Source organism: Daphnia pulicaria, chromosome 12 (assembly GCF_021234035.1).
Source record: "Daphnia pulicaria isolate SC F1-1A chromosome 12, SC_F0-13Bv2, whole genome shotgun sequence".
NCBI lineage: Eukaryota > Metazoa > Arthropoda > Branchiopoda > Diplostraca > Daphniidae > Daphnia > Daphnia pulicaria.
Window position 1 is genome coordinate 1,711,504 of NC_060924.1, and position 24,297 is coordinate 1,735,800.

Consider the following 24,297-nt stretch of genomic DNA (forward strand, 5'->3'; position numbering starts at 1 on the left):
GGTATTATGCTTGAAGTTACGAAACCACCCCTTTACACCCCCAAGGGCCTTTAGGCTGTTTTAATGGCGATTCGAGTGAAAACCTTTGACCTGGTTGCACGTAGTCTGATGTCTGTCTGATTCGTATATTATAATTATACGTTTTGTTACAAGTGCCTTTAATTCTGGGAAAAAGTTAGAATTGCTGTTGCTGTTACCATGGCAAATCACGATCCTGAGATACCGACATATTTTGTAAGAATTTAACCAACATTGTAAAATTTATTTTCGTCTGTTAATATTTGTTTGTTTGCAGACAGAAGATGATTGGTTGGAATTTTCGGGATCACGAGGTGGCTCTGTCAAGTTTCATAAGCCAACGGGCTATTTTTATTATTGGCAAGCAGGTACCAAGGGAAAAGAGCGAGTCAAATGTGCATGCAAGCAATTTATGATTAAGCATCACGATTCGGAATGTGTTCATAATGAAACTGAGTGTGAGATGTCAGAAAAGTGTTGGGTGTCTAACTGGTTTGTGCTTGGAACTCCCGACAAATGGCATAACCATCCTCCACCAAGTCGAGTGTCTGTCGAGTTGAAGCTCTTTGAATGGCAACTAAACTTGACGTTCGTCAAGAACAGAAATGCAGCGAGAATCAATCACGTGTTAGACGAAATGTACTTGACCTGGCCCTTCGCTCTGCTATTCTCCAAATCACAGTTGAAACTTTTGTTTATCACTGAGCCACCAGAAGGAAGAACATTTCTCGATCAAGATAAAATTGACTCGATGATGGCAATCTTAATGGTGTGGAGTGAATATTGGGGAAATCCTCTAGAATGTAAGTTGATTGGTTTTCGATTTATTTGAAAAATTCAATTTATGTCTTAAGTTTATTTCTAAATTGCAGTAGATAACCGTGAAATGAAATCTGAGCAATGTTGTGGACTGCTCAAGAAGAAGAGGATAAAACGTAACTAAATTTACAAAAACTGACTAAGTGAAATTGCTAATCTAATTTTTCTAGGAAGATCACCTAGTACAGAATCTTCCAATAGCAGCACAGACTACGATGCTAGCAGATCGCATAAGAAAATAAAGGTGCCAGAGGTTGAGAAAGATGAGGATGACTATGATACCGAACCATTACCGGAAACTGATCCAGAACGTGAGTTGATGCTCATTTCTTTTATTTGCCATGTAATATAATTTATTGGAATCGAGTTTTTATTTTTTTTAGGGAACATCGAACCTGAGCCTATCGCTTGCGGATCACGTGATCGTACCCCGTCACCTAAAAGAGTCGCTAGAGTTTTTGTTGAACCGAAAGGTAATGTGTAGCATATTTATCGATTATCTTTAATTGTAATTCAAGTCTTGCCATTTTTTTCAGATTCATCCAAAACTCCCATAAAGGATGTACGGAAAGACTTTGCAGCCTTGCCGAAATCAGAGACACCACTTCCCAAAGGTTCGTATGAGTTTACTTGCTATTGGGTCACAATCTAATTTACTAATTTTCTACTTGTATTTAGCGATTCCACTAAAACATGGAAAGCCTTGGGGACCTATTTCACTTCGTTATCCGATTGAAGAAGTGCTTGTTAAGGAAGAAGTCGTCTGTGAGCCCATCGCCAAAGTACTTCGTTTTGCCGAAAATCTAGTGAAACAGTCACAGAAGATCGGCAACCAGAATGGCGTTGATATTTTCGCCGTTCCACTGCACAAATCGATTGGATCACGTTCGGCAATTCAACGATTCATTTTCGGCAATTCTCTCCATCCCCCGAAGGAGCGCAAAACAGTTCTGGTTTTGGGAGCCACGGGTTTGGGTCAAACCAAACTCATCAACGGCATAATCAACCACATGTTCAACGTCGTAACAGAAGACAATTTTCGTTTCCAAATGATCGAGGAGAAAGAGGACGACCAGCCCAATCACATATCTGTCTACGACATTCATCATGCCGAAGGATTCCGCACCCCGTACTCCATAACTATCGTCCAAACGCCAAGCTATAATGCTGAAAACACGACACTGTTCAGGAACGGAAAGTTGATTCAAACTTTCCGCGAATTCTTCGAAGACTCGGACGGGATTAGTAAACTGGACTTGGTGTGCAACGTAGTCCTGAAGGACGGAGTTCGTGATTCTTTTTTATCTATTTTCGGATACGACGTTGAAGAAAACATCAACTGCTTTTGGCTGAGGAACACAGAAGGGTTCCCTTTTGATGAAGTGATCCAGAGATTCTTCTCCGTACTCACTTCAACCAAAACCAAGTCCCTGGAGGGTACCAAAGAAGTTTTACAGGTGATGAAACGGTTAGAAGAGACAGTTAACTCTTTTATTCCTCTCAAGAAGTCCTTATCGGCCAAGAATGAAGAGATGCAGAAAGCCAATCTGGTGTCTACTACCTGCCAAACGCAGATTGAGGCCAATAAAGAAACTGAGATCAAGTTCAGTTTGGACACTGCAGAACAAAATTACAGAAAGGAAGTTTTGTGGAAGAAACTCGAGTCTGACGCAAAAGAATTATTCAGTTTGCTCGAGACAGAATTTGATGGACTTGCAAGGACGATGCTGGAACTTTTTGAAATTGCCTGGAGTTCCATTCGGCAGCTGAAAAGGATTTCGCGTGGAAACCCGTATTTAACTCAAGAGCTGTACGATCTACTTTTTGACGTCGAAGAAGAGTTAAAGCGCCATGGATACCAGGATAACATCGAAGAATTAAAAAAATCGAGCAATTAAAAGTCAAGTTTTGTTTAGTAGTCTATGTGTGCCGCGAATTTCAATCATGACTGTTGTTTTTCTTTTCGCAATTTTTCTTATTTCTTAATTGAGTTCTGATTGTTGTGTAAGGAGTAACGACAAGAGCTCTAAATCTCTAAGAAGCGAATTTCGCCATGAACAAAGTTTATTTCCCATTTTCTACGATAACATTTTTTGTTTTACCAATTTTGTTTCATATCTTTGTTTTCACCCTTTAGTTAAATACAGATGGCTTCTTTTTTCTTTCATTAAAACAAAATTATTTTTAATACCCGTACTTCTTTACTGAAAACGTAGTTTGAACAAGAGATTAATTTCAAGAGGTTTTTGCTAAGAATGTATGTGCGGATGGCAAGAGATATAATACTGTTTGTTTGGATCTTTTCACTCGAAAAGTTTGCTTTATCAAGAATAAAAATGCCAACAAACTCGTCAAGACGTCAAGTATTTATTCAAATTTTATCGAAATGCTAAAACTTAACTGTAGATGTCGCATTGTCGCTGTTGTAAAGAAAGCTGTCATGGCAGCTTGTTATTGTGTTGGTGACTGTATTGTTCGTTTCTCCAAATATCTATGTTTTAACAGGTAACTTAATCAAATAATTGTTACGGTGCAATTTAGATTTATTTTGTGTCATTAGCACTGTTATCATGTAGTAATTTTTGGTGGGCTGGTAAAAGTAAAACACTACATCTTGGCATCTTGCACGTCTTAAACCAGCCAACAAGTAATCCAAGTATTTCACAAATTTTCTTCGAAGTGTCAGTTCTTCTAAATAAGTTTATTGAGTCTTCATTTTATCTCATTTTTGTTCATGTAAGCATTTAATCTAAGTTCATTTGCCAGAACAAATGTTCTTTTGTCAGCAACAAATGTCTTCATCTTTCGTCTTCTGATATGTTCTTGCTCTAACATTTTATTAGATGTAATCTTTTGTCGTTTATAAGTATGGGTACTGGAATACTTGTGATGTTATTTTATTTCTTGTTTGAATTTGTCCATTAATATTCATCCCCATTTTTATATTTTACTTAGAATGCACCAACAAGAGACTAGAAGGAGAAGCTGTTATCAATGTGACACATCTAAAAACCACCGACTTATCAGCGTGGATCACCTTATTTTGGTAAGGCAATTAAAGGCCAATTAAAGGCTTCATCTCATCGAAAACGAGCAGCCGAATCGGTGAGCGAGTTGTCAGAAGAGAAAAGAACTCCGTGACGAGCTAGGCGCACTTAATCATTTAGGATTTTTTGGGGGTGAGCTAATCAAAATCAGTCCCTGCCCTTGATTTTGCAAACAGACGCGTGAATTTGCGTTCAGCCATGCACAACTAAAATGAGCATGGAACTCTGAAAAGATTTTGAAAAAATTCCAAACCGTAAATGAATTAGACACGAATTAGTTTTCTCACACTTTAGTCCACTCTACATTTTCTAAATCTGGCAATCAAAATTGATTTTTTACTTGCCACGTTCACGTTTTTGCAGATAGAAACGTGAAAATTCGTTCATGAACTAAAAAAGTTTAAGTTCCATCTACATTTTAATTTTCGTCAAGAAATTCCCGCTCCTCAATGAATAAGAGTCGATCGAATTTTCTACCCTTTACTCCATCGACCCCATCGTGAAGGAAATAATTAAAATTTTAATGAAATCAAATTTAAAAAGTAAAAATCTTCCTATAAGATAAACGAAATGTGTAGACACATCGTTTCCGTGTTAATTTCAAGCGAAATTTTCAAAGATCAAACTAAATCAATTTTCATATCTGGCAATCAAAACGAGTTTTTCACGTCCCCTGCCCTTAATTTTAAAGATACAAAAGCGAATTTTTCTTGAAGAGTCGACAACTCAATTGTCAATTCATCAGTAAAATAATTTTTGTAAAACTCCGATCCGTAAGTGAATAAAACGCGAATGAATTTTCTTCATTTCTTGTCCGACGCGCCTTTTGTAAATTTGGCAATCAAATTTGGTTTTTTACTGGTCGCGTCTAAAGTTTTTCAGTTAGAAACGTGACAATTCGTTTGTGCATCAATGATTAGTTGCATCTACAGTCAAATTTCGGTACAGAAATATTCTCCCCTTAACGTATTGGTGTCGATCAAATTATCTTCCCCTAATTTTTTTCTCCCATCGCATCTAAATATGGAAATTAAAAAAATTCAATAAAACAAAATTTAAATTGTGAAAAATGTCCTTAAAGATAAATAAAATGTGTAGACGCATCGTTTTCGTGACGATTTCAAGCGAAATTTTAAAAATAAAAAATAAAACCAATTTTTATATCAAATAAGTAAATTTATTTGTTTATATCTGGCAATCGAATCGAGTTTTTCATGTCCCCTGCCCTTATTTTTAGAGATTGACGCGCGATTTTTTCTGGACGAGTGCATAATTGAAAAGTGAATTCATCAGTAAATTTTTTTTTTGAAAATTCCGATCCGTAACCGAATTAAACGGGAATGAATTTTCTCTCATTTAGTCCACCTGCATTTTGTAAATCTGACAATCAAAATTGGTTTTTCTTTTGTAACGTCTACATTTTTCCAAATAGAACCTTGAAACTTGGTGTGTGTATTCAGTTAGTAATATTGCATACAATAACAAATTTTCGTAAAGAAATGGCCGCTCCTTAATGAATTGGAACAGAAATGAATTATCTTCCCCTCCCCCTTAAAATCCCCCCCCCCCCCCCCGCAAATGTTGGTGTCGCATTTTGGTCCGTGTCGCCGATGATTTTGGATGTTGAACCTCAAAGGGACGCCACAATTTCCTCCTCCAACAAGAAACCCGTGAAATGGGTGTAGTGGTCACCGTCGTCATACAAATATGAGGCATAAGAACCAGAAAAATATTCAAACTGCACCCAGAGTTGATCGTCTTTTTGCAAGTTTAGCGTCCACTGGAGGGTTACAGGACTGAATTGATTAACGGAGCCAACGTTACTCTCTGCAACAACACTCGTCCCGAAACGATTCCCGTTCAAATAAAGTTGAAAATCCAGCGAAGCTGTTGATTCTTTAGCAAAAAGGTACGCCGTTGCCGCGAATGAGAAAAAATAAATTCCCGGCCGCGGTGCCGTGACGATCCCCGACGACAAATTCATGGCATCCCCCTCGTTCACCCGCGCAAAATCGAACAGAATCGGAGTTCTTTCTGTTTTAAATGTAGAATTTCTCTGTACGTAGAAATGGACGGGCGCCGATTTGACGTCGGCGTATCCGATCCATTTCTGAAAACCTTTTCGTTAATTATAGAATTTAAAAATAGATAATTGCAACTGAAAAGTTCGTGATCAAACATAATTTACCCGTATCGCTTGGGAGTTTAGTGAAATCGCAGTAAACGGATTCCATTTTCGCCAATCCCATGACGGAATAAATTCCGCTCCAAATGTGGCCAATCATTTTGAGGTCCCCGCATGAAGACGGCAGTCCGTTGATGGCAACAGCCGATTGGTTATTGCTAATTGGAACAGAGTCGGTTGCTACTGCTGTGCGTTCATTTTTCTCACGTAAAAGGGAAGTTAAAAGCGAATCTTGTTGTTCAACTTTGGCCTCCAGTTTTCCAATTTTGATTTCCAATTGGACATTTTTGGCCTCTAGTTGAATTACTTTCAATGCCAAATCTTGCCTTAGTTCATTCTGTCATTGAAAATCAAAAGTGTTTTACCCACAGTTAATCACTAAATTAAACTAAACAATAACCTTACATTTAATTCGAGTTGCGCCTCCATTTGTTCATCTTTGGCCTCCAAACTTTTCACGACTTGTTTCATTTGAATCTATTGGCAATAAATTGAATAAGATTAAAATGATAAAATCTTGATCTAAATAAGACATAGAAATAAGAAATTGAATATGACTTTCGACAACAGAAGCGTCACTTGAAAAGGAAATTTAAATTAATTCTCACATAATTTTCCTTCAGTTGTAGGAATTCTTCCTCTAATGAAAAGGCAGCGCCTGTCGAACTCGGCGTCCAACAAATCAAAATCAACAGCAAAACAACTTGGGTGAGTGAAACTACAGAAAAATGCGCCATTCTTTTGCTATTTGAAATTATAGATGAGAGTGTGTTGAACTGAACGGGCGTTTCAAGTTATACACAGTTGGACCTGTTGTTGTTGCGCCAACTTTAAGGTTACACTTGATAAATTGAGAACAACGGGTCTTCGTGTGTGTAAATAAGAAGATAAGTTTTCGATTAGAATTTTTAAATGTCAGTCTAATGTCATGGTATTATTTGTTTTTGTACGTGGCTATGAACAAACTTCCCTTTATTCAAGCGGGGATTACCCTTCGGACTGATCAAACAGGGAAAGAAACAGAAAGAAACAAATATATATCAATTATTGACTCGAACGACCTGCAAATAGTTTTGGGGTTTTTTTTAAAGAAAAAAAAAAGACTCGTGAAAGAAAACAGCGCCATAGTTAGCGTGAATAGATAATATGCAGAAGAAATAGGTTGGCACTCTTTCTGTCCTATGTGTTGTTGTCTGTTGTTGTTGTGCATTTTTGTAAAAAAAAAGAGGGGGGGGGGGAGAACGATTACATGTGTAAAATGTGTTCACAGAAATTTTAATTTTTGTTTTTTCTTAGTTTGATCCAAGGTCGGCATTGATGGGAATTTATTACATCCACTTCCCCATTCAAGGACGCAAGAGTGACACCAACCAATTTAGTTTGAATAATTTTATTCATTTTTCAAGTGGTAAGCTGCTTATTTAAAAACAAAAACAAAAAAAAATTGTCTAGTTATGTAATAGTAGATAACGGTAGCCTTGACGTTGATTAAGATACTACGTTCAAACTGGGAGGGACTTGAGGCCGTGATGCACGACAATGTTTTCTCCTTCCAGCACTGGGTGAATTTATTGCGCATGTGGTTAGAAGAGTAAAAAGAGAGAAACCTTTATTTTTAGGTCAAATTGAAACCTGAACCCTTTACTATGGATTCCCCTGCTGGAGTCAACTGCGTCGATCGCCGTAAGGAAAAGGATCCCAGCCGGGTCGCCCTCATCTGGGAAAAAGACGAACCTGCTGGACAATATGAGCGGGTTGGATATTATAACATTATGACAAATTCTTCAAGTAAATAAAACATTCATTTTAATTGATTATACTGGCAGGGAGTTTTACACGTTGATGAATCAAGTGTCAAACGTTTTTAAGTCGCAAGGAGTGGGAAAAAAAGGTGATCGAGTGGCAATTGATGTCCCGCCAATTTATGTCCACTCGCTGTCACCTCAATGCTCGCTTGTGCCCGTATCGAAGCCGTCCATTCCTTTGCCGGATTCAGTGCGGAAGCGTTGGCCACTCGCATCAACGACGGTATCCATTCTTTTAATTTGACTTTATATAAATTGTTTTAATAACATTCTATTGTTTGTCATTATTTGAAACTAAGGTATAGTTATTACTGCTGACCAAAGGGTGCGAAGTGGCAAATCAATTGAATTGAAGAAAACGGTTGAGACAGCAGTTGGGAAAATGTCCGACTGTTAAATTATTCTCGTCTAGCCAAAGGAATCATGTTGATTCATCGCTTCTTGATGTCGATCTCGATGAGGTTGGTTTTAAATGATTAATTTTACTCTTAACTGTGGTATTAATCAACGGCAATTTTTTTTCAGGCGGTGGTTAAAGAGAGGCGTATTTGAACCGGCCGTTTGGGACAGCGAAGATTTGCTGTCGTGTTGAGTACTTGAGTTAGGAAACAGTTAGGCTGCAAACGGTTAGGCTACCAACTCAGTTCACATTGTTGTTGTGTTAAAGTGCGAACCATTTCATTGTTTGAAAATATAGTGAGATGGAGATTGACGTCGACGTAATCATCACCATTGATCCCTCAAGAGAGCGTGAATTACCGAACGTGGCACTGGACAAGATGAAGAACATCTTTCACCTGAGCACCACGACATCATAAGGCAGCAGGTAAGACAATTTTGTACCTTTCGCGAATTTTAATTTGGATTATCCAACACGACATGATTAAATTGAAATTGAAATGTTGGTCTTTCATTTTGAAGCTGCTTTTTGTTGTCATTTTCACACCGAGTGAATAGGTGGCGCGACTGTCCATTTCATGCGGGTGCGGCGGGTGAATGAAAATTAAAACCGAAAAAGTGAAACGCAATTACCAAAGCTAACAAGATGCGTAGGGAATAGAAGCGTTTCATTCTCGTGTTGATTTGATTTCATTTTGGGCTGCGATAGAAAAACAAATTTAGGCCTTTTTCAAAAAGTGAAATTTATCAAAATTAGTTTTTCACGTCCCCCGCCTTTTATTTTATTTATTTATTATCTATGTGTAGGTTGAAATTGTTTTCGAAATATTCCAAACCGTGAATGAATTAGAGGCGAATGAATTTTAACTCCTATTTCTAGTCCACCTTCTACATTGTAAATGTGGCAATCAAATTTGGTTTTCTTCTTATCGCGTCCACATTGTTACAGATAGAAAATTGAAAATTGGTGTGCGCATTAAAAATGTTTAGTTATATCGACTGTTCAATTTTCGTTAAGAAATCCCCATCTCTTAACGAATTGGAGTCGATTCAATTATCTTCCCCTTCCCCTATTTTATATCTGGCAATCAAAATGAATATTTCACGTCCCCTGCCCTTATTTTTAGAGGTACAAAAGCCAATTTTTGTGGACGAGTGCAAAACTGAAATTTAAATTCACCAGTTAAAAAATTATTTTAAAATTCTAAACCGTCAACGAATTTAGAGGCTAATGAATTTTCTCCCATGCCAAGGTCTCCCGCATTTTGTAAATTTGGCATTCAAAATCGGTTTTTTGTTTGTAACGTTTAGAGTTTTACAGATAGAATTTTGAAACTTGGCTCGTGTATTCAAAAAGTGTATTTGCATCCATTGACATTTTTGCAAGGAATTTCCTACCCCTTAATGAATTATAGTCGAACGAATTCCCCCCTTAAAATTCCCTTCCCCCAAAGTTTCGTGTCGACATAAAAGAAACATGTTCGGGTCGAAAATGTTTCGTGTCGCCGATGAAGTTGAACCTCAGAGGGACGCCACAATTTCCTCCTCCAACATGAAACCCGTGAAACAGGTGTAGTGGCTACCGTCGTCAAGCAAATAGACAAAAGGTACAAAATTAATCTCCACCCAGAGTCGGTCGCCTGTTTTCAAGTTCAGCGTCGACTGGAGAGTAAACGGAAAATATCGATAATCGGTGCCTTTATCCTCGCGAATATGACTTGACCCGATTTCATTACCGTTCAAATAAAGAAAAGAATAAAACTCAATCGAAGAAGAAGAAACAGAAAGACCCGCCACTCCCGCGAAAGAGAAAAAATAAGTTCCCGGTCGCGGTGCCGTGAATATCCCGGATGCCAAATCCATGGCGTTTCCTTCGTTCAACACCGCCAACTCGAACGGAATTGGAGTTGATTTTATGCCAAAATCAGAAGTTCTCTGGACGTAGAAATGGACGGGCGCCGATTTGACGTCGGCGTATCCGATAAATTTCTCAAAACCTTTTCATTAATTAAAAAATAGATAATTGCAAATGAATAACGTGAAATGTGAAATATTTACCCGTTTCGTTAGTGTCTTTATTGAAATCGCAGTAAACGGATTCCATTTTCGCCGATCCCATGACGGAAAAAATTCCGCTCCAAATGTGGCCAATCTCTCTTAGATCCGCGCACGAAGACGGCAGTCCGTTGATGGCCACAGCCGATGGATTATTGTTAATTGGAACAGAATAAGTTGCTGCTGCTGTGCGTTCATTTTTCTCACGTAAAAGGGAAGTTAAAAGCGAATCTTGTTGCTCAACTTTTCCTTCCAGTTTTCCAATTTTGACTTCCAATTGGACATTTTTGGCCTCTAGTTGAATTACTTTCAATGCCAAATCTTGTCTTTGTTCATTCTGTCATAGAAAAGGCAAAAGTGTTGAGTTGACTCACAGTGAAACTCTAAATTAAACTAAACAGTAGACTTACATTTAGTTCAAGTTTCGCCTCCAGTTGTGTCACTTTTGCCTGCTGTTCAATCGCTGTCGATTCCAAACTGTCCTCCAAACTTTTCACGACTTGTTTCATTTGAATCTATTGGCAAATGGAATAACATTAAAATTAGACATGAAAAATAGAAAATTGAATCAGACTGTCGACAACTGAAGCATCGCGTGAAAAGGAAATTTAAATTAATTCTTACATAATTTTCCTTCAGTTGCAGGAATTCTTCCTCCAAGGAAAAGGCAGCGCCCGTCGAACTCGGCGTCCAGCAGATGAAAACCAACAGCAAAACAACTTGGGTGAGTGAGGCTACAGAAAAATGCGCCATTCTTTTGTTATTCGAAATTATAGATGAGACTGTGTTTTCCAACTGGACGGGCGTTTCAATTTATACAGTTGGATTTGTTGTTGTTGCGTCCAACTTAAAGGTTACACTTGATAAATGGAAAACAACGGGTCTTTGTGTCTGTAAATAAGAAGATAAGTGTTCGATTAGAATTTTTAAATGTCAGACTTTTAATGTCATGCTATTATTTGTTTTTGTACGTGGCTATGGACAATCCTCTCTTTATTCAAGCGGGGATTAACCTGCGGACTGGTCAAACAGGGAAAGAAACAGAAAAGAAAACTACAAATAGATATCAATTATTGACTCGAATGACCTGCAATAAGTTTAGGGTTTTTTTTTAAAGAAAAATAAAAAGACTCGTGAAAGAAAACTGCGCCATAGTGGCCTAGCGTGCATAGATATGTAGAAGAAATGGGTTCTGTCCTATGTGTTGTCGTTGTTGTATATTGGATTTGGTCGTGACATCAACCAAGTTAGTTTAAATAATTTTATTCATTTTTCAAGTAGTAAGCTATCGATTTTTTTAGATAAACATTTACATTATCTAGTTAAGTATTGGTAGATACAGTCAATGTTTGCCTTGACGTACTGCATTCCCATACTAAACTCGCAGCTGGAGAGGGGTACACCGAGGCTAAAGCTTAGTTCACACTACAGCCTTTTTGAGCGTTTTACTTTTACGTAAAGGGTTGAAGCAACCGTTTTTCACAACGGAAAGCCAGTTGGCTTCTACGTTAAGGTTGCTTAAACCGAAAATACGTTATCATACGTAAAACGGTTGAGTGCGAACGAAGCTTAACTGGGAGGGACTTAAGGCCGCGAGTCCCGACAATGTTTTCTTTTTCCAGTACGGGGTGGAATTAATTGCGTATGTGGCAAATTGCAATAGTTAGAATTGCCTGGTCCCTTCAATTCATTTAATATTTGTTTGTTCGATACGCAATTTATGTGCAGAAGAGTAAAATTAGAAAAATTTATTTTTAGGTCGGATTGAAACCTGAACCCTTTACTATGGATTCGCCTGCTGGAGTCAACTGTGTCGATCGCCATAAGGATAATATGATAGGATCCATCGGCCGGGTTGCCCTCATCTGGGAAAAAGTCGAACCTGCTGGACAAGAGGTGCGGGTTGCTTATTATAACATTATGACAAATTCTTCTCGACTCGAATGAACTGCAATAAGTTTAGGTTTTTTTTTTAAAGACAAATAAAAGACTCGTAAACGAAAACAGCGCCATAGTGGCCTAGCGTGAATTTAGATATGCAGAAGAAATAGGTTGGCGCTCTTTCTGTCCTATGTGTTGTTGTCTGTTGCTGTTGTTGTTGTTGTGTTTTTTTTGTAAAAAGAGGGGGGGAAAAGAACGATCACATGTATCAAAACTGTTTACAGAAATTTTAATTTCTTTTTATTTCTTAGGCAATGCATTGATGGGAATATGTTACATCCACTTCACCATTCAAAAGATGCTAGACGGCCAAAGTGACACAAACCAAGTTAGTTTGAATATTTTTATACATTTTTCAAGTGGTAAGCTGTCTATTGAAAAACAAAAAAATAACAAAAATTGTCTAGTTATGTAATAGTAGATAACGGTAGCCTTGTAGTTGATTAAGATACTACGGTCAAACTGGGAGGGACTTGAGGTCGTGATGCCCGACAATGTTTTCTCCTTCCAGCACTGGGTGGATTTATTGCGCATGTGGTTTAGTTTTGTCGATACGCAATATAAGTGCAGAAGAGTAAAATGAGAGAAACATTTATTTTAGTTCGGATTGAAACCTGAACCCTTTACTATGGATTCCCCTGGAGTCAACTGCGTCGATCGCCATAAGGAAAAGGATCCCATCAGCCGGGTTGCCTTCATCTGGGAAAAGACGAACCTGCTGGACAAGAGGAGCGGGTCCCCTACGGTTTGGATATTAACATCACAACAAATTCTTAGTAAATAAAACATTTATTTTAATTGATTGCTGGCACGGAGTTTTGCAGCACGTTGATGAATGTCCCAAGGATTGCGAAAAAGGTCCATTCCGTAGTCTTTGCCGGATGCAGTGCGGAAGCGTTGGCCAGTCGCATCAACGACGGTATCCTTTTTTTTAAATTTTACTTTATTTCAATTGTTTTAATAACATTCTATTGTTTGTCATTATTTGAAACTAAGGTATAGTTATTACTGCTGACCAAAGGGTGCGAAGTGGCAAATTAATTGAATTGAAGAAAACGGTTGAGACAGCAGTTGGGAAAATGTCCGACTGTTAAATTATTCTCGTAGCCAAAAACAAAAGGGAATCCTGTCGTTTCGTCACCTCATCTTGACGTCAATCTCGATGAGGTTGGTTTTAAATAATTAATTTTACTTTTACTGTTAAATTAACCTAACGGCAAATTTTGTCACGCGATGGTTAAAGAGAGTGGCGCATGTGAACCGGCCGTTTTGGACAGCGAAGATTTGCTGTTTATGCTCTACACATCCGGCAGCACGTGATATCCTGTAAGGGATTGTTCATTCCCAAGCTGGCTATCTTCTTTATGCGTCGTTAACGCATAGTTGAAATAGTTTCCAATTGCAAAGAAGGAGACATTTTTGGTTGCGTGGCGGACATTGGATGGATCACGGGCCATTCTTACGTCATGTACGGCTCATTGGCCAACGGAGTCACGACTTTGGGTATCGATTTCATTATTCATTTGATCTCAAATGCTGACATTATTAATTCTCGTTTTCCAAACAGGTCGATATTGAAAGGCTGTCCAGCAGCGTCTAAAAATTAACCAATTGTATGCAGCCCCTACCGCCATTCGATTATTATTGAAATACTGCCCGACCAACATGTCGACAAATATGATCTCATCTCACTCCGCACACTGGGTTCTTTGGTATATTTGTTAAGTGTCTAATTAAAACATAATCACGTTTCAACGGTACTTTCCTCTCAGGGTGAACCCATTAACGTGGAGGCTTGGCACTGGTATACAACAAAGTTGTGGGCAAAGAGAAATGCGCCGTTGTGGACACTTGGTGCTGGCAAACGGAAACGATAGGCATTTGCATCAGTCCAACACCCTCAGCCCCTGGATCAGAAATTCGTCCTGGCATGCCGATGAGGCCGACGTACGGAATCTGGCCGGCTATTCTATAAGAGAAAAGGTAATGTCTAATATTTATTTATTTTGCAAATTCATCCTGACTGGAAATCTTTTCTACAAAGGGGGAGGAGTTGAAAGGTTGAGTTCACATTTGATTTATTAGATAGACGTTGCGTCGGTTTTGTGTTGCGAAATTTAATTTAATTTATTAGACACAAGTGTCCAGCTACTGTTCCGCTCGAGTATTTGCCCAAGATTTATGAACTTCTTTTATTTTTCAAAGGTATTTTAAAAGGTATCTTCCACTGAATTGGTGACGGACCCACCCACCCAGCCCTCGTCACCCACCCACCCAACTTCGAGGTCGAGTAGGTGGGTGGTGGGTGACGAGATAAAGGAAAGAGAGAGAGAGATATTTGACATTTGGACTAGGCATACGACGCGTCAAGGACGTTGCCGTGCGTCAGGGTTGAACGCAACAGCCGCTTCGTCCCAACTCTACTCACCCGATAAAGGAGTGAAAAAACAGAAAACATCTATTGGTTTCGTCTGCAGTGCAAAATAGGCCCCCTAAAGTTGGATGCGTTACCAGTGAGGCTTCCAACTCAATTCACATATTTAAGTTTAACTCATTTAACTGTTGAATTGTAATAGTGAGATGGAGATTGTAGAGATTGACGTCAACCTAATCAGTGAAATTATCACCATTGAGCCCTCAAAAGATCGTGAATGACCGACCCTGGAGATTCATCACCTGACATTGAAGACCAAACGAACGTCATCAAAGTAGTAAGTCGGCAATCGTTTAATAAACTAACACGACATGGTTCAATTGAAATGTTGGTCTCTCAACATTTTGGTCACATTTTTGTTAAATTTAAACTAAACATTTTTTTTTCTTTTTTGGGGGGGGGGGAGAATATGATAATTGCGTTTCAGCGTTAATTTTATGTGATTTGAAGATGAAAACTTCAATGCGATCGGCAATCAAATTGTATGTCGTTTTTAAATCAAAACAAGTCCAATGCCCTCCATTTTGCAATAACGACGCGTGAATTTGTGTTCAGCGCTGCACAACTGTAATACGCTTGTAATCTTGAAAAGGAATGATGTAACTGTGAAAAGACTTAGCAAAATTTCAAATCATAAGTAAATTAGAGGTGAATAAATTTTATCCCATTTCTAGTGTGAAGCGCATTTTCTAAAACTGGCAATCACAATCGGTTTTCTCCCTATTGCATCCACATTTTTTAAAATAGAAATTTTAAACTTGGTGTGTGTATTCGGTAAGCTCATTTGCCTCTACAGTAAAATTTTCGTTAAGAAATTCCCATCCCTTAACGAATTGTAGTCGATTCAATTATCTTCCCCTATTTTATATCTGGCAATCAAAACGAGTTTTTCACGTCCCCTGCCCTTTATTTTAAAGATACAAAAGCGAATTTTTCTTGAAGAGTCGACAACTGAAAAGTGAATTCGTCAGTAAAAGAATTTTTGTAAAATTCCGATCCGTATGGCAATCAAAATTAGTTTTTTGTTTGTAACGTCTATATTTTTGCAGATAGAATTTTCAAACTTGGTGTGTGTATTTAGTAAGTTAAGTTACAGTTAAATTTTTGTACAGAAATTCCTACCCCTAAATAAATTACAGTCAAATCAATTTTCTTCTCTCCCCACCCTTAATATTCCCTTCCTCCCCAAAATTTCATGTCGACAAAAAAATTTAAAAAAAAGAAGAAAAACAAAAATATTCGAAAATGTTTCGTGTCGCCGATGAAGTTGTACCTCAAAGGTACGCCGCAATTTCCTCCTCCAACATGAAACCCGTGAAATGGGTGTAGTGCCAACCGTCGTCAAATAAAAACGAGGATGAAACATCATAGCCAAACTGCACCCAAAGTTGATCGCCTGTTTTCAAGTTGAGCGTCGACTGGAGGGTCACAGGACTATATTGAGCAACGGGACGGTTATCCTCTTCTATATAACTCGACCCGATTAGATTCCCGTTCAAAAAAAGAAAAAAATCAAAGAAAACCGCTGATGAAGAAGATAAAAGACGCGCCACTCCCGCGAAAGAGAAAAAATAAATTCCCGGCATCGGTGCCGTGAATTTCCCCGATGCCAAATCCATGGCATTTCCCTCGTTCACTACCGCCAAATCGAATGAAATCGGAGTTGATGTTGTGTTAAACGGAGAATTTCTCTGTACGTAGAATTGGACGGGCGCCGATTTGACGTCGACGTATCCGGTCCATTTCTGGAAACCTTTTCATTAATTATAGAATTAAAAAATAGACAATAATTGCAACGGAATAATTGGTAAGAATCTAAACATTTACCTGGATCGGTTGGGAGTTTAGTGAAATCGCAGTAGAGGGATTCCATTTTCGCCGATCCCATGACGGAAAAAATTCCGCTCCAAATGTGGCCAATCAGCTTGAGATCCGCGCATGAAGACGGCAGTCCGTTGATGGCAACAGCCGATTGATTATTGCTAATTGGAACAGAATAAGTTGCTGCTGCTGTGCGTTCATTTTTCTCACGTAAAAGGGAAGTTAAAAGCGAATCTTGTTGTTCAACTTGTGACTCCAGTTTATTAATTTTGATTTCCAATTGGACATTTTTGGCCTCTAATTGTTTTACTTTCAATGCCAAATTTTGTCTTAGTTCATTCTGTCAGAGAAAAGAGGAAATGCTTACCCACAATGAAACTCTGAATTAAACCAAACAGTATAGACTTACATTTAATTCGAGTTGCGCCTCCATTTGTTCATCTTTGGCCTCCAAACTTGTCACGACTTGTTTCATTTGAATCTTTTGGCAAATGAAATAACAGTACATTAAAAATAAAAAACGATTGTCGACAACAGGAGCGTCTCGCTTGAAAAGTACATTTTAAATTAATTCTTACATAATTTTCCTTCAGTTGCAGGAATTCTTCCTCCATGGAAAAGGCAGCGCCAGTCGAACTCGTCGTCCAACAAATCAAAACCAACAGCAAAACAACTTGGGTGAGTGAAACTACAGAAAGATGCGCCATTCTTTAGTTTTCGGAAAATGAGACAGTGTTTTCCAACTTGACGTGCGTTTCCATTTTTACATAGTTGGACCTGTTGTTGTTGCGTCCAACTTAAAGGTTACACTTGATAAATTGAGAACAACGGGTCTTTATTGTGTCTGTAAATAAGAAGATAAGTTTTCGATTTGAATCTTGAACGTCAGTTTATATAATCATGGTCTGGTATTATTTGTTTTGTACGTGACTATGGACAATCTTCCATTTATTCAACGAGGGAATTAACCCGCGGACTGGTCGAAAAGGGAAAGAAACAGAAAATAAAACTACAATGAGATATCACTTATTGACTCAAATGAACTGCAAATAGTTTTGGGTTTAAAAAAAAAAAAAAAAAAAAAAGACTTTTGAAAGAAAACAGTGCCATGGTGGCCTAGCGGGAATTTAGATATGCAGAAGAAATAGGTTATGGCGCTCTTTCTGTCCTATGTTTTGTTGTCTGTTGTTGTTGTGTATTTTTGTTTAAAAAAAGGAGGGGGGGAGAACAATCACAGGTATAAAATGTGTTTACAGAAATTTTAATTTTTGTAATTTCTTAGTTTGATCCAAGGTCGGTATTGATGGGAATTTGTTACATCCACTACATCTGTTTGCCCATCCAAGGAGAAATGCAACTTGCAGACACCATCAACGAGCTTCTGTCTATGTAATCCTATCGAGAGTCTTCAAACAAACATATCGCATGAAGCTCATAGTTGTGCATGTCCCTCTTGCTGCACTCTTTCTTCCGGATGGATCAGATGACCTAAAATGGGACGTCTATTGTTTCATGAGCGGAGAGGATGACGTTATGCCGAACCTGTAAGTCGATCTTGATCAACACCTTTTATTTTCCTCAATTCTTCCTGATTCCTGAATTCTCTTCCTGAATTCTTCCTGATTCTCCTTCAGATCTCGCCCAGCTAATTGATAACAAATTCTCATCTTTTAAAGTTCTCATATCAATTGAGTTAATCATTAACCCTGATGTGGATTGAGAAATTTTATTTATTTTTTTGGAAAATCTGGCAATCAAAATGTTTTTTTCACGTCCCCCGTTGTTTATTTTTACAGATAGGCACTCAAATTTGTGTTCAGCCATCAACAACTGTAGTGCGCGTTTAACCTTGAAAAGATTTTCGAAAAATTCCAATCCGTAAATGAATTAGAGGCGAAAGAATTTTAACTCCCATTTGTAAACGTAAATCTAAATCAAAGTCGGATTTTTACTCGTCACGTCTACATTTTTGCAGATTTGAAACTTATTTTATTTGAGAATCAATTATTTAAGAAATGAAAAAGACTGGGTTTTTTGGGGTGCTGATTTAAATTTGGCATCGCCGCTTCGTGGTTCTCACAAATGTTCGTCTGCAGTGCCAAATCAAAACTGAAAGTTGTGAAACTCGTTAAATTTCGTCAAGTAAGGAAATAGTTTGGCCACAAGTCTACCAATAACTCAGTTCACAGTGTTGTGTCAAAGTTGAAACCATTTATTTGTTTGATTCTAGTGAGATTGTGGAGATTGACGTTACGTAATCATTACAAGTTGATTCCTCAAGAGACCGTGAATGGCCGAACGAGACTCTGGACACAAGATGCAGAAAATTCCACTCATCAGATGAGCCACAAGTCCCCACAACACCAAGCTTCATTCATCAAAATGGAGGCAGCAGGTAAGAACTTTTTTTTTACCTGACGCGAATTTTAATTTCAATTGCCATTTTTTGACGGATGACGTGTCCAATTGGCATGATTGATTCTCACGACACGATTGAAATGAAAATGTTGGTCTTTCATTTCTTTTTTTTAAATGGCCGTTGATTTTTCGTCTTTTCACAGCGAACGAAAATGATTATGAAATGGCGCGCCATTTTATGCGGTTTGTGGAGGGTAAAATTATGTAAATTAAAACCGCAAAAGTGAAACGCAATTACCAAAGCAAAACGAGATAACGTAGACACTAAACGAGTTTCGTTCTCGTTTTGATTTGATTTAATTCCGAGCTGCGATAGACAAATACAATTAAAATGTTATTTTTTGGTAAAACTTTCAATCAAAATAAGTTTTTTTCAAATTACCCCGCTCTTATTTTTAAAGATAGATACGTCAATTTATGTTCAGCGGTGAACAAGTTTAGTGCGATTGTAACTGTGAAAAGATTTTTGAAAAATTCCAATCCGTCAACGAATTGGAGGCGAATTAATTTTCTCCCATTTCTAGTCCACCCTCTACATTGTAAATGTGGCAATTAAAATTGTTTGGTTTTCTGTTAGTAACGTTTAGAGTTTTGCAAATAGAAACTTGAAACTTGGTTTGTGTTTTCAATAAGTGTAATTGCATCCACAGTCAAATTTTGGTAAAAAAATGTCCACCCCTCAATGAATTGGAGTCGAATGAATTATTTCCCCTTCCCCCTTAAAATTTGTTTCCCCAAATGATTGACGTTCATTTTGGATGTCGAACCTCAAAGGGACGTCCCAATTTCCTCCTCCAACATGAAACCCGTGAAATGGGTCAAGTGCCAACCGGTGCTAACTGTCTTCAAACAAATACGAGAAAAAAGTTTAATTTTTGTACCTGTCGTGAATTTTACTTTTAATTGCTAATTGCCGACTGATGTCGTGGCCCAATTCAAATTAGCAATCGTTTCATTAAATTGAAAGTGTTGACCAACACTTACGTAAGACCAGTTTGACATTTTGTTACTTAACGGCCGTTGCTTTTTTTCCTTTAACACACCGCACGACTGTCCATTTTATAAAAATTTATCAAATTATTTTAAATTTATCAAATTAATTTTGCCAATTAAAGCGGGGGGGGGAAGTGAAACGCATTTACAGTACTAGAACTAAACGAGATGCGTAGGGAATAGAAACGTTTCATTTTGGTGTTAATTTTATTAAATTTCGAGCTGCAATGGGAAAATAAATTGAGAAATCTTAATTTTCTTAGGAAAATCTGGTATCAATCAAAATGAGTTTCCACGCCCTTATTTTTAGAGATAGACACGCGAATTTTTTTGAGTAAGAGCACAATTGAAATGTGAATTAATCAGTAAAAAAAATTATTTTGAAATTCCATTCCCTAAGTGAATTCGAGACGAATGAATTTTATCCCATTTCTAGTCCACCCTCTATATTGTAAATTTGGCAATCAAATTTGGTTTTCTTCTTGTTGCGTCCACATTTTTACAGCTTAAAAATTGAAAATTGGTGTGTGTATTAAAAAGATTTATTTGCATACACTGTTAAATTTTCGTCAAGAAATTTCCACTCCTTCACGAATTGGAGTCGAACGAATTTTCTCCCCTTCCCTTATTTTTCTCATCCTGCGACCGTGAGAAGGAAAATTATTTTAAAATGTAATAAAATAAAATTGAAATAGTGAACAACTTCCTTAAGGATACCTGGCAATCAAAAAGAGTTTTTCACGTCCCCTGCTCTTGATTTTAGAGATTTAAAGGCGATTTTTTCTGGACGAGTGCACAACTGAAATTTTAATTTATTTGTAAAAAAATTATTTGTAAATTCCGATCCGTAATTGAATTAGAGGCGAATGAATTTTCTCCCATTTCAAGGCCTTCTGTTTTTTGTCAATCTGGCAATCAAAATTGGTTTTTTGCTGGTCGCGTCTGAAGTTTTGCAGATAGAATTTTGAAACTTGGTTAGTGTATTCAGTAAGTGTAATTACATCCACAGTTTAATTTGGGTAAAGAAAATCTTCCCCCTTAATGAATAAAAATCAAATGAATTTTCTCTCTCCCCTCCCCCTTTTAAAATTCCTTTCCTCCCAAAAATTTCGTGTCGTCATGAAACAAAAACGTCGCCGATGAAGTTGAACCTCAAAGTGACGCCACAATTTCCTCCTCCAACATCCAACCCGTGAAATCGGTGTAGTGTACACTAGGGTAATCAACCAAATACGAGGATGAATTACTAGTATAATAAATGTCCACCCAAACTTGATCGCCTGTTTTCAAGTTGAGCATCGACTGGAGGGTCACAGGACTGTATTGATCAACGGGGCTCTTATTCTCTCCAACCCAACTCGACCCGATGATATTCCCGTTCAAATAAAGATAAGAATATAAATTAACCAAAGATGAACGTTCAAGATGCGCCACTGCCGAGAAAGAGAAAAAATAAATTCCCGGTCGCGATGCCGTGAATATTCCCGATGTCAAATCCATGGCGTTTCCTTCGTTCACCCGCGCCAAATCGAACGGAATTGGTTTTCCAAATAAGTTAATTGAAGAATTTCTCTGGACGTAGAAATGGACGGGCGCCGATTTGACGTCGGCGTATCCGATAAATTTCTGAAAACCTATCGAATAAAAAAAAATAGATAATTGCAACTAAATAATTCGCGAGAATCTAAAACATTTACCCGCATCGCCAGGAAGTTTAGTGAAATCGCAGTAAACGGATTCCATTTTCGCCAATCCCATGACGGAATAAAATCCGCTCAGGGTGTGGCCAATCATCTTAAGATCCTCGCATGAAGACGGCAGTCCGTTGATGGCCACAGCCGATTGATTATTGCTAATTGGAACATAACCAGTTGCTGCTGCACTGCGTTCATTTTTCTCTCGTAAAAGGGAAGTTAAAAGCGAATCTTGTTGTTCAACTTTGGCCTCCAGTTTTCCTATTTTGACTTCCAGTTGGTCATTTTTGGCCTCTAATTGAATTACTTTTAATGCCAAATCTTGTCTTAGTTCATTCTGTCATAGAAAAGCGGAAATATTAACCCACAGTGAAACTCTGAATTAAACTAAACAGTATAGACTTGCATTTAGTTCAAGTTGCGCCTCCATTTGTTCATCTTTGGCCTCCAAACTTTTCAGGACTTGTTTCATTTGAATCTATTGGCAATAAATTGAATAAGATTAAAATGATAAAATTTTGATAAAAATAAGACATAGAAATAAGAAATTGAATATGACTGTCGACAACAGAAGCGTCACTTGAAAAGGAAATTTAAATTAATTCTCACATAATTTTCCTTCAGTTGTAGGAATTCTTCCTCTAATGAAAAGGCAGCGCCTGTCGAACTCGGCGTCCAACAAATCAAAATCAACAGCAAAACAACTTGGGTGAGTGAGGCAACAGAAAGATGCGCCATTCTTTAGTTTTCGGAAAATAAGACTGTGTTTTCCAACTGAACGGGCGTTTCAATTTATACACAGTTGGACCTGTTGTTGTTGCGCCAACTTAAAGGTTACACTTGATAAATTGAGAACAACGGGTCTTTGTGTCTGTAAATAAGAAGATAAGTTTTCGATTAGAATTTTTAAATGTCAGACTTTTAATGTCATGATATTATTTGTTTTTGTACGTGGCTATGAACAAACTTCCCTTTATTCAAGCGGGGATTACCCTTCGGACTGATCAAACAGGGAAAGAAACAGAAAGAAACAAATATATATCAATTATTGACTCGAACGACCTGCAAATAGTTTTGGGGTTTTTTTTAAAGAAAAATAAAAAGACTCGTGAAAGAAAACAGCGCCATAGTGGCCTAGCGTGAATTGATAATATGCAGAAGAAATAGGTTGGCACTCTTTCTGTCCTATGTGTTGTTGTCTGTTGTTGTTGTGCATTTTTGTAAAAAAAAAAAAAGAGGGGGGGGGGAGAACAATTACATGTGTAAAATGTGTTCACAGAAATTTTAATTTTTGTTTTTTCTTAGTTTGATCCAAGGTCGGCATTGATGGGAATTTATTACATCCACTTCCTCATTCAAGGACGCAAGAGTGACACCAACCAATTTAGTTTGAATAATTTTATTCATTTTTCAAGTGGTAAGCTGCCTATTTAAAAACAAAAACAAATAAATTGTCTCGTTATGTAATAGTAGATAACGGTAGCCTTGACGTTGATTAAGATACTACGTTCAAACTGGGAGGGACTTGAGGCCGTGATGCACGACAATGTTTTCTCCTTCCAGCTCTGGGTGAATTTATTGCGCATGTGGTTAGAAGAGTAAAATGAGACAAACATTTATTTTTAGGTCAAATTGAAACCTGAACCCTTTACTATGGATTCCCCTGCTGGAGTCAACTGCGTCGATCGCCGTAAGGAAAAGGATCCCAGCCGGGTCGCCCTCATCTGGGAGAAAGACGAACCTGCTGGACAATATGAGCGGGTTGGATATTATAACATTATGACAAATTTTTCAAGTAAATTAAACATTCATTTGAATTGATTATACTGGCAGGGAGTTTTAAACGTTGATGAATCAAGTGTCAAACGTTCTGAAGTCTCAAGGAGGCGGAAAACAAGGTGATCCAGTGGCAATTTATGTGCCACCAATTTATGTTCACTCGCTGTCGCCTCAATGCTCGCTTGTGCCCGTATTGGAGCCGTCCATTCCGTAGTCTTTGCCGGATTCAGTGCGGAAGCGTTGGCCACTCGCATCAACGACGGTATTCATTCTTTTAATTTGACTTTATTTTTAAATTGTTTTAATAACATTATATTGTTTGTCATTATTTGAAACTAAGGTATAGTTATTACTGCTGACCAAAGGGTGCGAAGTGGCAAATTAATTGAATTGAAGAAAAAGTTGAGACAGCAGTTGGAAAATGTTAAAATGATTGTTCAAACTATTCTCGTAGCCAAAAACAAAAGGGAATCCTGTCGTTTCGTCACCTCATCTTGACGTCAATCTCGATGAGGTTGGTTTTAAATAATTAATTTTACTCTTAACTGTTAAATTAACCTAACGGCAAATTTTGTCAGGTGGTGGTTAAAGAGAGTGGCGTATGTGAACCGGCCGTTTGGGACAGAGAAGATTTTTTTATGCTCTAAACATCCGGCAGCACGTGATATCCTGAAAGGGATTGTTCATTCCCAAGCTGGCTATCTTCTTTATGCGTCGTTAACGCATAGTTGAAATAGTTTTCGATTGCAAAGAAGGAGACATTTTTGGTTGCGTGGCTGACATTGGATGGATCACGGACCATTCTTACGTCGTGTACGGCCCATTGGCCAACGGAGTCACGACTTTGGGTATCGATTTCATTATTCATTTGATCTCAAATGCTGACATT

At 37.9% G+C, this 24,297-nt stretch overlaps 5 protein-coding genes and 1 long non-coding RNA gene across 6 annotated transcripts in view; 3 read left to right on the plus strand and 3 right to left on the minus strand.

The window, feature by feature from the left end:
• The window catches only part of LOC124316246, a 686,332-nt gene extending 669,061 nt beyond the window's left edge, over positions 1 to 17,271 (minus strand). The window contains exons 1-2 of the mRNA XM_046782072.1: positions 17,103 to 17,271; positions 6,475 to 6,546 (exon numbers count right to left, since the gene is read on the minus strand). Coding sequence (XP_046638028.1) covers positions 6,475 to 6,546; positions 17,103 to 17,231 — 201 coding nt within the window. The 5' untranslated portion in view covers positions 17,232 to 17,271. The remainder of the gene's footprint in view (positions 1 to 6,474; positions 6,547 to 17,102) is intronic.
• Positions 1 to 24,297, plus strand: part of LOC124316155 (interaptin-like) — a 98,000-nt gene that overhangs the window by 31,798 nt on the left and 41,905 nt on the right. The window lies entirely within an intron of this gene.
• Positions 89 to 2,995, plus strand: LOC124316177. The gene is made up of 7 exons (XM_046781972.1): positions 89 to 234; positions 296 to 821; positions 891 to 953; positions 1,008 to 1,148; positions 1,221 to 1,310; positions 1,374 to 1,451; positions 1,516 to 2,995. Exons 1-7 carry the CDS (start codon positions 199 to 201, stop codon positions 2,733 to 2,735), a joined length of 2,154 nt encoding a protein of 717 aa, XP_046637928.1. The 5' UTR covers positions 89 to 198; the 3' UTR covers positions 2,736 to 2,995.
• LOC124316690 lies at positions 6,693 to 7,693 on the plus strand. Its single transcript, XR_006911955.1, has 3 exons — positions 6,693 to 6,777; positions 7,366 to 7,477; positions 7,563 to 7,693. It is a non-coding gene; the product is annotated as an uncharacterized LOC124316690 (long non-coding RNA).
• LOC124316610 lies at positions 9,672 to 11,176 on the minus strand. Its single transcript, XM_046782628.1, has 4 exons — positions 10,953 to 11,176; positions 10,739 to 10,843; positions 10,332 to 10,665; positions 9,672 to 10,270 (listed from the first exon to the last, which is right to left on the minus strand). The coding sequence occupies exons 1-4, from the start codon at positions 11,079 to 11,081 to the stop codon at positions 9,795 to 9,797; spliced, it is 1,044 nt and encodes a 347-aa protein (XP_046638584.1). The 5' UTR covers positions 11,082 to 11,176; the 3' UTR covers positions 9,672 to 9,794.
• On the minus strand, positions 9,744 to 22,580 carry LOC124316415. The gene is made up of 6 exons (XM_046782348.1): positions 22,239 to 22,580; positions 22,036 to 22,107; positions 21,633 to 21,966; positions 21,067 to 21,569; positions 19,824 to 19,831; positions 9,744 to 9,774 (listed from the first exon to the last, which is right to left on the minus strand). Exons 1-4 carry the CDS (start codon positions 22,365 to 22,367, stop codon positions 21,088 to 21,090), a joined length of 1,017 nt encoding a protein of 338 aa, XP_046638304.1. The 5' UTR covers positions 22,368 to 22,580; the 3' UTR covers positions 9,744 to 9,774; positions 19,824 to 19,831; positions 21,067 to 21,087.

Coding starts and splice junctions, on each gene's coding strand:
- LOC124316177 (XM_046781972.1), top strand. CDS start 199: ATGGCAAATCACGATCCTGAGATACCGACATATTTT. Junction 954..1,007: donor CAAGAAGAAGAGGATAAAAC/GTAACTAAATTT, acceptor TAATTTTTCTAG/GAAGATCACCTAGTACAGAA. Junction 1,311..1,373: donor AGTTTTTGTTGAACCGAAAG/GTAATGTGTAGC, acceptor CATTTTTTTCAG/ATTCATCCAAAACTCCCATA.
- LOC124316610 (XM_046782628.1), bottom strand. CDS start 11,081: ATGGCGCATTTTTCTGTAGCCTCACTCACCCAAGTTGTTTTGCTGTTG. Junction 10,844..10,952: donor TGCAACTGAAGGAAAATTAT/GTAAGAATTAAT, acceptor ATTTGCCAATAG/ATTCAAATGAAACAAGTCGT. Junction 10,666..10,738: donor AGGCGAAACTTGAACTAAAT/GTAAGTCTACTG, acceptor TTTCTATGACAG/AATGAACAAAGACAAGATTT.
- LOC124316415 (XM_046782348.1), bottom strand. CDS start 22,367: ATGGCGCATCTTTCTGTTGCCTCACTCACCCAAGTTGTTTTGCTGTTG. Junction 22,108..22,238: donor TACAACTGAAGGAAAATTAT/GTGAGAATTAAT, acceptor TATTGCCAATAG/ATTCAAATGAAACAAGTCCT. Junction 21,570..21,632: donor TAAACTTCCTGGCGATGCGG/GTAAATGTTTTA, acceptor TTTATTCGATAG/GTTTTCAGAAATTTATCGGA.